Source organism: Oenanthe melanoleuca, chromosome 2 (assembly GCF_029582105.1).
Source record: "Oenanthe melanoleuca isolate GR-GAL-2019-014 chromosome 2, OMel1.0, whole genome shotgun sequence".
NCBI classification, from domain to species: Eukaryota; Metazoa; Chordata; class Aves; order Passeriformes; family Muscicapidae; genus Oenanthe; species Oenanthe melanoleuca.
Window position 1 is genome coordinate 41,832,335 of NC_079335.1, and position 14,427 is coordinate 41,846,761.

Here is a 14,427-nt window from a genome sequence, read left to right on the forward strand (position 1 = left end):
GGGACTGCTGACCCAAAAAATCATCATTGTGCTTCAGCCTTCCACTGGATGGACCCAGCTCCTATTCTTAAAGCAGCTTAGGGAACAAATGGTCCTCAATTTATAATTTATAACTTTAGTTCAGTCTTTACTTGAGTTTCTACAAATCAACACCTGGGATTTCTACTTGACTACTCTGATCAGCAGTAATTTGTAAACTCAGTTTTCTTGGGCTGAGGTAGAAGACTCAGCAGAAACTGAAGGTTTTTTGGTCAAAATGTCTGGAAAATGGTTTTCTGGACCTGAGCTACAGATATCACACCACTAAACAGAAACTCTTCCATTGTATTTACAAGTAAATGATTCCTTTGCTGTTGGGGAACTGGGAATAAATCCTGTGAAATGAGAATCTGTTCACCAAAATACATGGCATAAGAATACCCTGTGGAAGAAAATATAAATAGTACATAAATATATTGTTATTCTATGTGTGAAAAGACATAGACGTTATTTAAAATGATCAGAAAAAATTGTTACATGATACTTCTTGATGTTGAGACACTTATTTGTATTCCAAATTCAATAACGCCAATGGAAAAGAAAAAAAAAATCCACCAATAAGAACCTCACTGTATGCAATCTATCTTTAAAAGCCTCAATGTGAATTCAATCTTACATTTAGTGGGATTTACTTGGAGATATACATAGGGCAACTCCCAAACCCAGCCAAGAAACTGTAGCTTATCCTAATTCCTTCTGTCCTACTTGTACTGTTATTTCTCCAACAATAACAATTTCAACAGGTAAAAAATACCACTTACATCTTAATTTGTCCATGATTTTTCCTCCACAAAGAGTTGCCAAGGCCATTTTGACAGCAAAAACGGAAATTTTTCCATGTCCTTCCCTGTTCAAATGTAGAAAGCAGACATATTTTATATGTTCAATCTGTACAACTGAAATGCATATTTCTGACATCACTTACTGAAATGTGTGAGGTTGACATACAGAGAAGTAAGTCTTTCAAAAAGAAAGTTTGTTTTATGGGAACACACATCAGTGCACTGATGTCAAGATCTCAGAGCAGATTTATTATGTGTATGAAGCTCAGTATTTAACTGTTTATCTCATTATACACTACAGTGATAATTACTACTGCTATCTGTGATACAGTAGCACTGGGAGACACCTATCACACTCATGGTTTCCCTATCCTAAATCCTTTGGGAATTTTTTGGACCTAGAAGATTGCAAGTAAATGAAAAAAATCAGCACTGGGAACAAAAGTGAAAAAGCACAGAGGCCTCACATCATTGCACAAACTTCATCTGTACCTGTCAGTAGGTCCTGGCAACTGCCTTTTAAATGATACACTTCACCCCCAGGAACCTTGAGAAAGAGTTTGCTGAAAAATGGGGAATATGCCTGCATCCAGAATGAGCAAAGGACATATATTGTGATATGGAGAAGAGTTTTGTCCCAGGTTTCTTCAAGATGAGGCTATACCTGCCTCTCTGCTTTCAATTTACAATGCATAAATGCTATTAAACCCCAAATTCACTCAAGAGTTTGTCTTGTGACATAAAGGAACATTACCAATCTTCCCCCAACTGTCCTGAAGCATGGAATGGCTTAACTTTATTATTCCTCTTGCTATCTTCATTCTCTTTTACAGTCATGATGACCCCAATGATCACTTGCCATCACAGAAAACCTGGTTTATCTGAGCTGCATGAGAAAAACATGACTTCACACACTTCATGGCACACTTAGCCCCTAAAACACCTATCAGCCTCAGTTTAATGTTCAGCCCCATTTCAAAGATGAGGATGAACACCTTCTCCTAAGTTAATCTACTTCTTAATGTTAATTTCTTGACATCTGAATGATGAAATGTGTTTTTTCTTGGCATTCTCTCAATCTTACTGTAAGCCAGTAGGAAACCAGAGTTGCACTGCATCAACTTCTGTCCATCATCCAAACTCCTTGGCATTACTTCACAGCTTCCCACATGAATTAATGATATTAATTAATGACATCAGTGAGAATATGCCCTCATGCTTCAAAAAAGGGACAACAAATATTTGTGAGCTTAGCAGCCATATTTCCTTCTAAATTCTACTGACGGGACTAATGACAGGGCTAGATAATGAAGTTCTGTGTAAGTTTTTGGAATAGAGTTTCTGTGATCTTCAGTCTATTTTGCCAGGGAACACAATGTTTATAAGAGATTTCCTGTTTAATGTATACAATCATGTCCTATATAGGATGGTCTAACTGTATTGGCAATAGTAGCATATAGAAATTCAGCTCTTCATCAATATTTCTACAATTACTCTGTTCATTGTCCCTCATAATTTTAAGGAATAAAATTGTGTCTGATCAGAACTAAAAGATGAACTGGTTTGGGAAAGACACAGAGCCTGTGACTGTGCCTCTTTCTCTGCTAATCCCAAACCAGACTAATTCAGTGACACATACATGTAAGACAGACTTGAATGATATACTCACATCTGTACATTGATGTATCCTACATGCTTCACTGCTATGTTCAATAAGTCACTCAGACTGCAGAAAATGAGTCAATTCCCTAAGCTTGACTAGCTAATAATCTTTAAAGTTCATTGAATTAGATTTAGTTATATGTCAGTGTGATCCGTAATTCTAAATATCAATTCTAATTATCCTTTCCACTTATTTAAAATTCTTATTTTGCCAGAAAATCAACTAGAAATACAGGCAAAAAGTAATAAGTTCACTATTTCACTATTTAGGAAAAAAATTTACTGTGTTCTTTTAACACTGAGTTTTGTGCACATTTTTTCATTACATATGTTCCCTTTGACTGCTTCAGATTAAAATAACAGCAGAGGAATTTTCAGACTTCTGTATTTCCATCCTTTGTTGATTGGATTCTGATTTGTGTAAAGCAGACTTAGCACTGTTATGGCTGAGAATGTGGTCCTTTTGTATTCTTTTTGTGCATATTGCCCTTAGGAATTTTGACCCTTAGGAATTTTACTGCACTGTTTCATCATGAGGTTTCCATCTGCCTTTAAAAGAGTTGTTATATTTAAAAAAAAACAAACCCCAAAACTAAATAGAAGCAGTGGCATTACTAAGAAGCAATGGAAGATTTAGAGATCAAGAAAAAAAAAGCCCATGTGGAAATGCTTCAGATTTAGATTATTTTTTCCCAGGAGGTTTAGTTACATTTACTAATAGGATTATATTTTTGCATAGCAGACACATATCAACTTGGCTTCAGCTTTTCACCCTAAAGCCATTGGCTTTTCCCATCCTCAAACGGTTATGGAAAAGAGGAACAGAAAAGGAAAAGATATCATTTATCTCTTCAATCTCTCCACTTGAGTTGATTAGTTTTGACACTGCATCTTGTATCAGTCATTTGAATTCCTATAAGCATCACAAGAGCCAGTATAAACCCAATTTGCTCTCCAAATGTGTGTCTGCGTGTGTGTGTGTGCATACACACATGCATATTTAAACACATATGACTGATGAACAGGCAGGGTAATGGGGCCTAAGAATCCCCAGTATCACTTGGATCATTTGCCCTAAGCTATGTCTAAGCACTACAAATGCCCTGGACTGGCAGCACTGGGGCCTCACAGTGTTTGCTGTGCAGAAGCAAATGCTGAAGCAGCTCCCAGCAGCAGGAAGATCTCAGTAGAAGTCAGCACGCCCTGAAAGCAGCTTTGGGCTGGCTAATGCAAGGAGAAATAAATTTTACTAGTGGAAATAGGAGGGGACAGCAAATATTTTGATTTTATATTACACCTCTCTTACTGAGGTTACTCTTCCGCAAGAAGCAAAAGTGATGTCAAAAGCAAACCTTGAAGCTGATGTGCACTTAACAACAATACTTGGGAAAGGGAATGATGGCCAGGGTTGAAGGTTATCTCCCACTGCTTGGGGAAAAAATACAAAAAAATTGTACGTGCTTTTAGACACCAGAGCAGAGCAGGCTTCCTCTTCTGCTCTTAGCTGCAGAGAGAGACAGCCTGTCCCCAGAGCAAGGAAACTCCACAGACTGCCTGACAAAATCCACAGACCATACAAGGCTGAGTCCAGTTCCAGGGCTTGATTTTGGGTCACCAAGGAGAGTGGTACCAAATAGATGACACTGTCATTTGTCAGGGTCTCCAGCAACACTCATACTGACACAGCCATATGGTGGGGAAAGCTTTCAAGAAATAGCATCACATCTTTAGAAACAGCAAATGTGACCCATGAAAAGAACATTGAGAAAATATAATTTTTCTCACTAATAAGGCTTAACTGGTACTTCTCCAATACTTTATAGCATCTTTTGCAAAAGTAAAAAAAGTTCTTCAGTTACTGGCTACTGCCCATTGAAATCAAGGCAGTCAATTCTGAAATGTCAGAGACTGTAATTACAAATTCCCATTTTCACAATGAGGTTTTAGAGATGAAATTTTATTGACATTTAGCAAGATTCTTTCATGTAGGAGAGTAAAATGCATAATGTCCAAATCTCTGAAATGCATTTTTTTGCTGGACTTCCTTTGTAAATGCCTCTGTGGCTTTCAATTAGTAGCAAAGGTGGAGAAGAAAGGGAATTAAACACTTTAGTGCTCTGAATAGATGAATGAGCAATAAGTTGTATTTCCAAAGTAGATATTAATCATCTTTATGTACTGAAATCAGTACAATTCAAATGTTCATTTGATTAAGCAAGGGCATGAATATCTCCTCTTTTCCCTGCAGAAGTCAAGCCTCCCCCAGCCAGGGAGGTTTTTTCATAGCCCAGGGCCCACAGCTCCATTCATAGGGCAATATAAGTCAAGGAGCAGAGAAAATTCAGCTATTTTCTTATCAGTTAAACTTTGCAGCAGGAATAGCTGGAGATGATCTAGCACAGAATATTTCACACTCTGTTTAAAAGGAGTTTCTTGGAGAACAACTCGACTGAATGAGGCTGACATTCCACCTTGCTGCCTAGGCTTTGACACCAGCCTGGAAGGAATTTTTCAGAGAGGTTTCTGTACTTGTCATCTTTTTACGTAGTACTTGGTGTGCCAGTGAAGGAATTGTGCTATTGTTTCATAAAGCCAGTTAATCACCTTAGGCCTTGAAGCAAAAGCTATTGCTCAGTTTTAACCATGTGGTTGAAAACACAGACCAGGCATGTTTCTGTCTAGATTTTTTTCAAGTCTGACCACCTCATTCTGCTCACTGATTTTGGTCTGTCAGGGTCATCTACCAGATGATGCTGACTCCATACACTAATGATAAATTAATTGGAGAAGTATTTCTGTTTCTGAATTTTGAATTCGTTAGCTTGCAGTTTTATAAAGCTGTACTTTAGTTTACTTTTAGCAGCATGAAGGAACATCACATTCAGTCTCATGTGAAATTCTATACGCTATAATTTTTCCCCACTTTTTCTCCTTTCAGAGTTAAGTAGCAGAGAAATATAATTATCTGTGGGTCTAATGAATGCCCAAGGCCATGAAAAACCCATAAAAAACCTGGGATATAAGCTCAGCACTGGCACTGGCCAAGTTGGCCCACATGCCATGGCAGTACACTGTGGTTCTTTTTGTGTTTTGCTAGCCAAGTTTTAGCTCCTGAGAAGACATCTGTATTGCAGGCCTAAGGAAACACTCCTTGCCAGAGGGCAGAGAAACCTGCCAGCTTTTCAGCAGGCTATAAAAGGAGGAAGAGGCTCTGATTAAAGTTTGAAGGATCTTCAGCCAGTACAGTACATAAAGAGCAACATATATATAAACTAAATAAATGAAACAGTGGCAGGATTGTTGGATTTTAAAACATGAAATAACTTGTCCCTTGTGGTCCTTTCGTATATGTTAGGTCACAGACTCCACTTCTCCACTTTCTCTGGATTCCAAATGGGACATGAAAAACTGTACCACCCTGCACCTGGCCTTGCTAAACCTCATGAGGAGATTCCCATGGGCCCACTTCTCCAGCCTGCAGAGTCCCCCTGGATGGCATGCAAAGCATTGCTTCTCTCTGAACATGAGACCATGAGAAAAGACTCTGCTCCTCCTTCCACCAACTTCTAACTTCCAGCAGAGAATGACCTTTCTGCTGCACTGGAGGGAAGGGAAAGGACCAACACAGTAAGCAAAGACAGCAGCTCTGGTTAGACCCCAGCAGCTCTCACACTGTCCCTGTAGCATGCAAAGCCACCTCCCCCCCCACATTTCCTAGAGACCAGGAAACCTGAACCACCAGCGGCTGTTAAACCAATATCCAACACAAAACTTCAATGATAGGAGTCATACTAAAGAATAGGAGACACTTTGAGAATCAGATGCTTAACTGATATGCCTTTATTTGTGATAGGTGTCTAGAGTTCTCTCACAGTACAGAGAGACCTAGCAGACACATATCTCCACAAAACCTGATCTTAGGTATCTCAGACTGCACCTGAACCTCATCTCGTATGTTTGGTGTATTTAATACAGGGTGATAGGCTGCTAGTCCCTATCTCTGACCTCAGAGCTGGGAGCCTCTTCCTAGGGATTCCTTGGGTGTCTCTGCCCTTCTGGGAAGTGCATCCCATGCACTACACTCAGAAGCAGCACAACAGACTGAGCTGCTGCTTGACACATAGAGTGAGGGTCACAGCTTCCTTACCCTGGGGGGGGCCTGATGGAGCCCAGAAACAGATCATGAACCACAGCACATGGGATGTTTTCAGGGGAAGCAAAACCTTACCCCCTTAAAAACATTCTCTGATTTCCTCCAGGGAACTAAATTCCTCTACTCCATTTTGCTGCAAGTAGCTGTGTTGTGTAACTGAGATCTTTACCCCTTTACAGTGAGCTACAAAATAAGCACACTATCACAGCTCTTGCTTCCACAGTCCAGGGTCTTTCCCTGTGTTTACCAGCAAGGAAGCAGTTTACTTGTGGCATGCAGCAATAAATGCATCTGGTCATTTCCAGCATCCTTTAGTGTGCTTGTCACAGCCACAATGGTATGAATTAAAATGCCCGTTCCTTCTTTTATTGCCCTTCAGGGGAGGAAAACATTCCTGAAGCCTGTGATTTCACAAAGGATTGGCTTTTCTTCCTCTCAGAGGGGCAGGAGGAGAGGTTGAGTGCAGCCTTCTCATGTGGAACACCTACTTTTTCTCCCCGTTGCCATGGTGACTGAGCTGGTCTGGCACCGAGAGGTGCTCAGTGACACCCAGTACCAGGGCAGCAAGAGAGAGCACTGCCAAGAGAGAGGGGAAGCACCCTTATTTTAATGTTTAATGGCCAGGGTTTTCTGTTGGTGAATTTTCAAAAAATAACCCATGAAGTGACAACATCTGCATCTGTCAGACTTAACCACTGCTCTCTAATAACTCAGTTTTGAGGACTGCAAATCCTGCATCACAGGTTGCCAACTATGTATTCAGAAACTGTAATAGGTATACACAGAATACTCATAAATGTAAGTGGCTTGCTCTATCTCAAACTTGCTCTTTTTGTAATATGAGTCCCATGCAGTAATAAACAACATGAATTTCATCACCTCCAGGTCTTTAATCCTATTTCTGTCATGGTCTCAAAATCACGCTGCACTGGCATGAGCCAGAAAAAAAAATTGCTTACAGCTGCAAGAACTTGCAGGGAAATGAGCTCTTTCAAAATAATGAGTTATTAACCCATGGCACTGCTGCAGAGGCTTTGCAGTGGTGTCAGCCACTGGTGTGTCAATAAACAACAAGCCAAATTAGAAGTGCATGTGAATTTGTTTCTGTAGATAATTCTTCTTTGATATAAACTGGAACAAGTCTGAGTAGCTGGATGAAAACACAGTTGTGCTGAATTTGGCTGGAAAGAAAGGGAAGCAGAGCCCTTAATTTAGGTTATCTCCCTAGTTAGCACTATTCACACGCTCGTTATTTGGGACAGAATTGAGCCTGTTCAATCGACTTCAAGAGATATTTCTGGAGGAAGCACAATCCCTTGTGCAGCTGGGGAGGGGGCAGAAAGGCAGACTCACGGATCAAAGGCCGCCAGCAGGAAGTTGAGCAGCAGGCTGATGGACTGCTCCACGTTGATCTGATGGGTGGTGGGCATCCTTTTGTTGAGCTGGTAGAAGATGGTTGAAATCACAGCTTCCAGGCGAGCCACGTTCAGTTCCATGCTGGGGTCCAGGTTGTTCAGGGCGTTCTCCCGCAAGGCTTCGATCACATTCCAGATGTCCACCAGGTGCACTAGGGGACAGCACAGAAACACTCAGCTGGGAAAACCTGCTCCTGAAAGCAACTGAGAAAAAGGGTCACCTCCTCCCACAGGGTGGGGAATAACACAGCCATGTACAACATGCTTCATGAATAATTGAACGAGTTATTGCGTTTTCCACCACTGAATATTGAATCTGGTGAAGGAATGAGCAAATAAAATTAAAATCCCTTAATAAGCAAACAATATATTGATATTGCTAGTTGTAATGAATATAACCTCAGCTTGGGAAATCATTCCTCATTGTATAAATATTCAAATAAAAGTCTCTATTTTACAGAAATCACTGAAAGGTAAACATATGCTAATTGTTTTTCAGAACCATGCCTTTATGAATCCCCATTCAGAAATTACTCTTAGATATTAATTTGCATAGCAGATGGGCTTTTCAGAAGATCCTACGAATACTAAGTGCTTATCACATACTGATATTTTGAAAATTCTTTTCAGCAATTTGTATGGAGAGCAAAATATTTTACAGAAACAGAATTGTAATTGAGTCAGGGTACATTTAAACAAATAACACATAATGAAGTGATCAGAAAGTCATATTTTATTTCTTCTAAATATATTTGCCAAATGACTTGTTAAATCTCTCTCTTTGATGAAGTCCTGGTCTAAGCCGAATTTGATGGGGTGGCCTGTTTGTACCTACAAGGACAGATTAAAGGACAATCTCTGCTCACCCTTCATATTGCACCCAATTTCTGTACCCAACAGAAATCTTGTTTGTAGAGCACTGTTACTGTGGCAGTATGATTGGCTTGCCATGGAATGCCATTTCCAGAAGATGTGCCAAAATTAAAAGAAACCTGATTTAATTTACAGTAATTTAAAAACTGGATTTAGTTTAAACCTGAACTCAAAGGTTCATTCCTTTATCTTAAGTATTACATTCTGTCCTACTAAAACGTCAATAAAAAACAAATCAGGAGGCTCAGGGTGCAAATTCTCTTCTTTTAACCAGAAAAACTACTGCACAGTTCTCATTACACAGCATGGTGATATGTCTTATGACGTATCAAAAGCCACCTGTATGTGGAAGGAGATCCCTGTTTTCATAGATAGAGAAACTTAATTATAATCCTCCTCATTATATTTTTACTTGATTGGTTTGCAGGTGCTGTCTCAGACTGCAATGTGACATGATGGTCTGATGGCAGGGAAATGTAAACTGATAAGAGATGGATGATGTAAGGAGATACAGTCATTTTACTTAGTCTAGAATTCTGCCTTATGATTGGGTTTCTCTTCTTTTGCCTCAGGAGTAAATAGCCTCCAACACCATGCTAGTGCATGTGTAAACCCAAAGAGGAAGATACACCCAACAGATGAGTGGTAACAGCAGCAGCAACTACTTTAGGGACTAGACATGGCACTTTTTCACTTCTGTTCCTAGCAAACAACCATGAAAACCTACAAGATACAGTTCCATGGTGACATTGAAGTATTTATTTTATCTTTGTATTAAAAGGAAACTTCTATAGGCAAACTCATATGCAGCAGGTTGCCTTCAAAATGTTATCCTGAATTAAGCTGATGTTTTCATGGCCAGGTTTTAGTGGTGGGGTGCTACAGGGGTGGCTTCTGTCAGAAGTTTCCCCATGTTTGGCAGAGCCAGTGTCAGCCAGCTCCAGGATGGACCCACTGCTGGCCAAGTCTGCACCATCCAGAAATGGTGATAATTTCTCTGGGATAACATTATTTAGGAACAATTAAAAAAAGGGTTTTGCACAGTTGTAATTACTGCCAAAGAATAGCAGGGTGAGAATATGGGAGAGGAACAGCCCTGTACACACCAAGGTCAGTGCAGAAGAAGGGACAGGAGGTGTTCCGGGCACCAGAGCTGAGATTCTCCTGCAGCCCAGGGTGCAGCCCATGGAGGTCCAGGGGGAGGCAGAGATCACCTGCAAGGCCCCACACCAGAATAGGTGTGCTCCTGACAGGAAGCTGTGAACCTGCAGGAGGCCCAAGCTGGAGCAGGGTCCTGGCAGGATCTGCAGATCCATGGAGAGAGGAGCCCAAGCTGGGGCAGGGTCCTGGCAGGATCTGCAGATCCATGGAGAGAGGAGCCCATGCTGGAGCAGGGTCCTGGTAGGATCTGCAGATCCATGGAGAGAGGAGCCCATGCTGGAGCAGGGTCCTGGCAGGATCTGCAGATCTGTGGAGAGAGGAACCAACAATGGAGCAGGGTCCTCAAAGGACTTGTGACTCATTGCGGGACCCATGCAGGAGCAGCCTGTCCTTGATGGACTGCATTCTGAAATGTATCTGTGCTGCAGCAGCTTGTGGAGAAATGTTGTCCATAGGACAGTGAAGTTCATGGAGAACTGTCTCCTATGGGAGGAACAGCAACCTGGAGCAGGGGAAGAACTCCTCTCCCTGAGCAGCAGCAGACACAGCCCCTAATGAACTGGCCATAATCCCCCTCCTCTGTCTCACTGAGGTGGAGAAGGTAGAGCTTGTGAAGGAAGGAGGGTGGAGAAAAGGTGTTTTTAAAGTCTTGTTTTATTTCTCATTATCCTGCTCTGATTTTTTTAGTAATAAATTCAGTTCATGTCTCTAATTAGAATCTGTTTTGCCTGTGATGTTACTTGCTGGGTGATCTCTCTGTCCTTATCTCAACCCTTTGTTATATTTTCTCCCCCTTGACCAGCTGCAGAGGGGAGTGATAGAGACACTTTGGTGGGTGTCTGGCATCCAACCAGAGTCAACCCACTACAGCTGGGTGGGTGGAGTACACAACCTCTGAACTCTTCTGTTTGTTTTCTGGCTGGTGGAAGAGCAACTTCCCCATAAAAAATCTGGCATAGGTCTCAGATCATTTTAATGCAGTCATTCCCATTCCCACTCAATCAGTTTTCACTGTCACAGAGGTAATCTGGATAAATGGAAGATGAATGATCTCCATGAAGACAACTGGCACATAACTGACCCTTCCTGGGCAGCTTCTCCACATGGCTTGGAGGCCAGAGAATGGAGGAAGTCACCAGAAAGCAGGTCATTGTCTGGTCCAGGAAAAGAGGGTTAATGAGCATCCCACCACACAAAGCAGCCAAGGAAAGTACCAGAAATACAGAGCAACATGCCAGAAGACACAGGAACAGGCTGGACCACGTGCATGTTTTGTGGTGGTATTAAAAGGGAAGGACAGGCAGAGAGCAAAAGGTGAAGCAGGATGTTTCCCTCAAGGTCTGTGGCCATGGGGGCTGTCACTGGCCATGGGGGCTGCCTCTGGTCATTCAGGACAAGCAGATGAAGAAGGTGCTTCCAGCAGCAGTTTGACCAAGTTGGCTTCTGGCTACATCTGCAAATCATCAAACATGAACTACAGAAAGATAATAATGTAAGAAATTACCAAGCATAAACAAATTGCAAAACAAAGAGGAATGCCATATGCAGATAGCTCACTTTGACTTGAGGCTACACTAACAAGAGAGCAAAAACAGGATAAACAGGGGTACCAGCACTACTGACCAAATTTTATAGGACAGCTTTTACTGACCAAAAATTATAGGACAACTTTATCATAAATCCTAGATAAGTAGGTAAAATCAGCAACATTAGAGCTGGTGGAAAAAGAATGAACTAGGACAGGCTGTTTATCTGCAGTGCATGAATGTGGTAGTGGGAAAAACCATGAGAGTGGAAAAGGACAATTTGAAGGGTAACAAATCATGTAATCAGAACTTCTGGGGTATCTTTCAAGCAGCCTGTGCAGGAATTATTGACCACACAAGTTCACTTTTGCAGCCATTGGAAACTGTGATGGTTTCCCCAACCTCAATAAAAGGTTACCCAGGGAGGAAGAACTCCAGACATCCAGACTTTCTAACACTCAGAATTTCATGTTGTAATTAATTAAACTTTAATTGCTGTAGCCTAGTAGTGGAAAATTCTTGAATATGGAGGAAAAGAGCTGGCACTATCAATATGACTGAAAAGGGGGTTGGTGTCTTTATTCTTCACATGATCTAGTACTGATACTATGTGGCTGTCAGATTTTAATGTGGGTTTTTTTGTTGCTTTGTTTTCCTACTGATATTATATTTCTCATAACACAGTCATATCCAGAGTTAGTTTTGATGATGGTCTTGGGAAGGAAAATGTCCAGAGGCTAGTAGACATGGGACTAATAACATCAGTACACTAAACACATCTGAGAGAAAATTACTGGTTTTATTGTTAACTCTAACCTGAAAACCTCATAAGCTTTCCTGATGTTCATTGGTATGCCAGAAAGGTAGGGCACAAGACTAAGAAAATGACTTATTGGAAATTACACAGCTGTAAGAGTTCCCTACCTACCATGAAATATTAGTCTGAAGGAACTGCTGTGTATTTGTGCTATAAATAATTTTACTTGAGCTTTTTTTTTCCCTCCAGAAAGACTTTGGTTCTACCTGAAGCTGAATAAACAACAATCCTACTGCACTATTTTATTTTGCATTTTATTTATTATTTTTATATATATCTAAGAGGCTGGAAACTAACATTTCCTGGAGGAGGAGATTGAAGATGGATGTGAGCCAGACATTTAACAAGAACTACTAATTTTGAAAATACCTGCTCAAATGTCTAGCTCAAAATCACAAGGACATTTTGTTAGGCTGCTGTACAGATGACTGAAGTCTCTGACCTTTACTCAAGTCAGTTGTGACAGACAAGAATCATGCAGCTATATTAAATATAGAAAACTAAGTGTCTACTGTTGACTGGTGACCAAGGCTCCCTCTCATGTCAGTGAAAGAAAAAAGCACCTTAAAGTATCTGTTGGGAGACAGGTGGGTGAGCAGTGCTTTGAATCTGCCCATATTACTTCACTGACTACAGACAAAGCCTAAACCAACATGTTTACATGAGACATGTCACTTCAGAGCTGGTAAGGTTAACTGAGTTGAATCCCCCACTTTCCTCCTTAAACATTAGGAAAAGATGTCTTTTCTAGTCTGACTATGACATGACCTAGAATAATTCAGGTTTCATATAAAATATGAATAATAAATACTTCAATCTGTATGAACAGCTACCAGATCTTGTCACAGTCACTACCTTTTACATTACATGGCTTGACCTTGTGCAGATTACATTCAGGTGTAATGCCCTACTGATCACCTCAAATTCTGTTGTTTTTTTAAGGTTACTCATACAGTAAGCAAACTTTTATGTATTATATCATGCTGCCAAGTCAAACTGTCAGTATTGGCAAAAGGGAAGTAAAACACAGCAGTCTGCACAGGACTCATTTGTACTAATAGAAATTGATGCCTACAGCTAATGTGTATCTGTATTCTGCTCAATATAATAACAGAATATCAACCTTACAAATTTTGCATAAGCTTACATTCCTCATCTTCTCTTCTACCTGTTTTCCATAATACCTGCTATGCTCATTTATTTATTTATCCATCCCTGAGACTGTTTTAATCTCACTGAGGAAGGCATATCTCCTTTGTTTGCACAACACGTAGTGCAATAAACCCCAAATCTGATTTCTACATGCTACATGATGCTAACAAGAAGAGTCTGCAGAGTAACAAAGCAGCATATAAATGCAGGAGAGCTTTCTCTCTCCTAAAATCTGCCTCGAATTCCCTCAAGAAACTAGAACTCCAAAAGTTAGTTTTAAACTTCTAATTGCTGTTGTTGCTTTTGTTGCCCATGTTTTCCACTGAAAAGTGAATTATGCCTCAGTATGTGAAAGATGCCCCTTCAGAAACAGATATGGAAAACTAGAGAAACCTGTCAGTTGTTCCTTCAGTGCCACCAGATGATCACTATGCAATAGGAGTAAAAGCTGCTTGTATCTAGTGCCTGTGGTATAAGGTTATCAAAAATCATGAAGCCCAGCCAACGTTCATGGACCCTTCAAAGAGGCCCCACACTATGAACAGCACAGCTACTCAAGTGTAGATCTCACTCATTTCCCTGATGTCTGAAAAAAATGTAGACAAGCTCCATAAGCAATTGCTAAACTGTTTCACTTCAGATTTTCTGTTAAGTGATCTGTGAAGTCACAGCTAAGCCAGAGCTCTGCATTATTACACCTTCTATGGCGAACACTCTGCTAATTTAACTTCCATGACATGATATAATATTTAAACAGCACCATAGAAGGTTTCGTATTTTAGCATGCTCAGTAACAGACAGTGATTAATGAATGTAAATAAAGTTCAGTGTCTGGACAGAAGTGGGA

The 14,427-nt window shown here is 40.6% G+C and overlaps 1 protein-coding gene across 9 annotated transcripts in view; it reads right to left on the bottom strand.

The window, feature by feature from the left end:
- DTNA (dystrobrevin alpha) overlaps positions 1 to 14,427 on the bottom strand; it is a 220,473-nt gene that overhangs the window by 58,942 nt on the left and 147,104 nt on the right. For all 9 annotated transcript variants that reach the window (XM_056484548.1, XM_056484554.1, XM_056484549.1 and 6 more), the window contains exons 4-5: positions 7,990 to 8,203; positions 801 to 886 (exon numbers count right to left, since the gene is read on the bottom strand). In XM_056484548.1, coding sequence (XP_056340523.1) covers positions 801 to 886; positions 7,990 to 8,203 — 300 coding nt within the window. The remainder of the gene's footprint in view (positions 1 to 800; positions 887 to 7,989; positions 8,204 to 14,427) is intronic.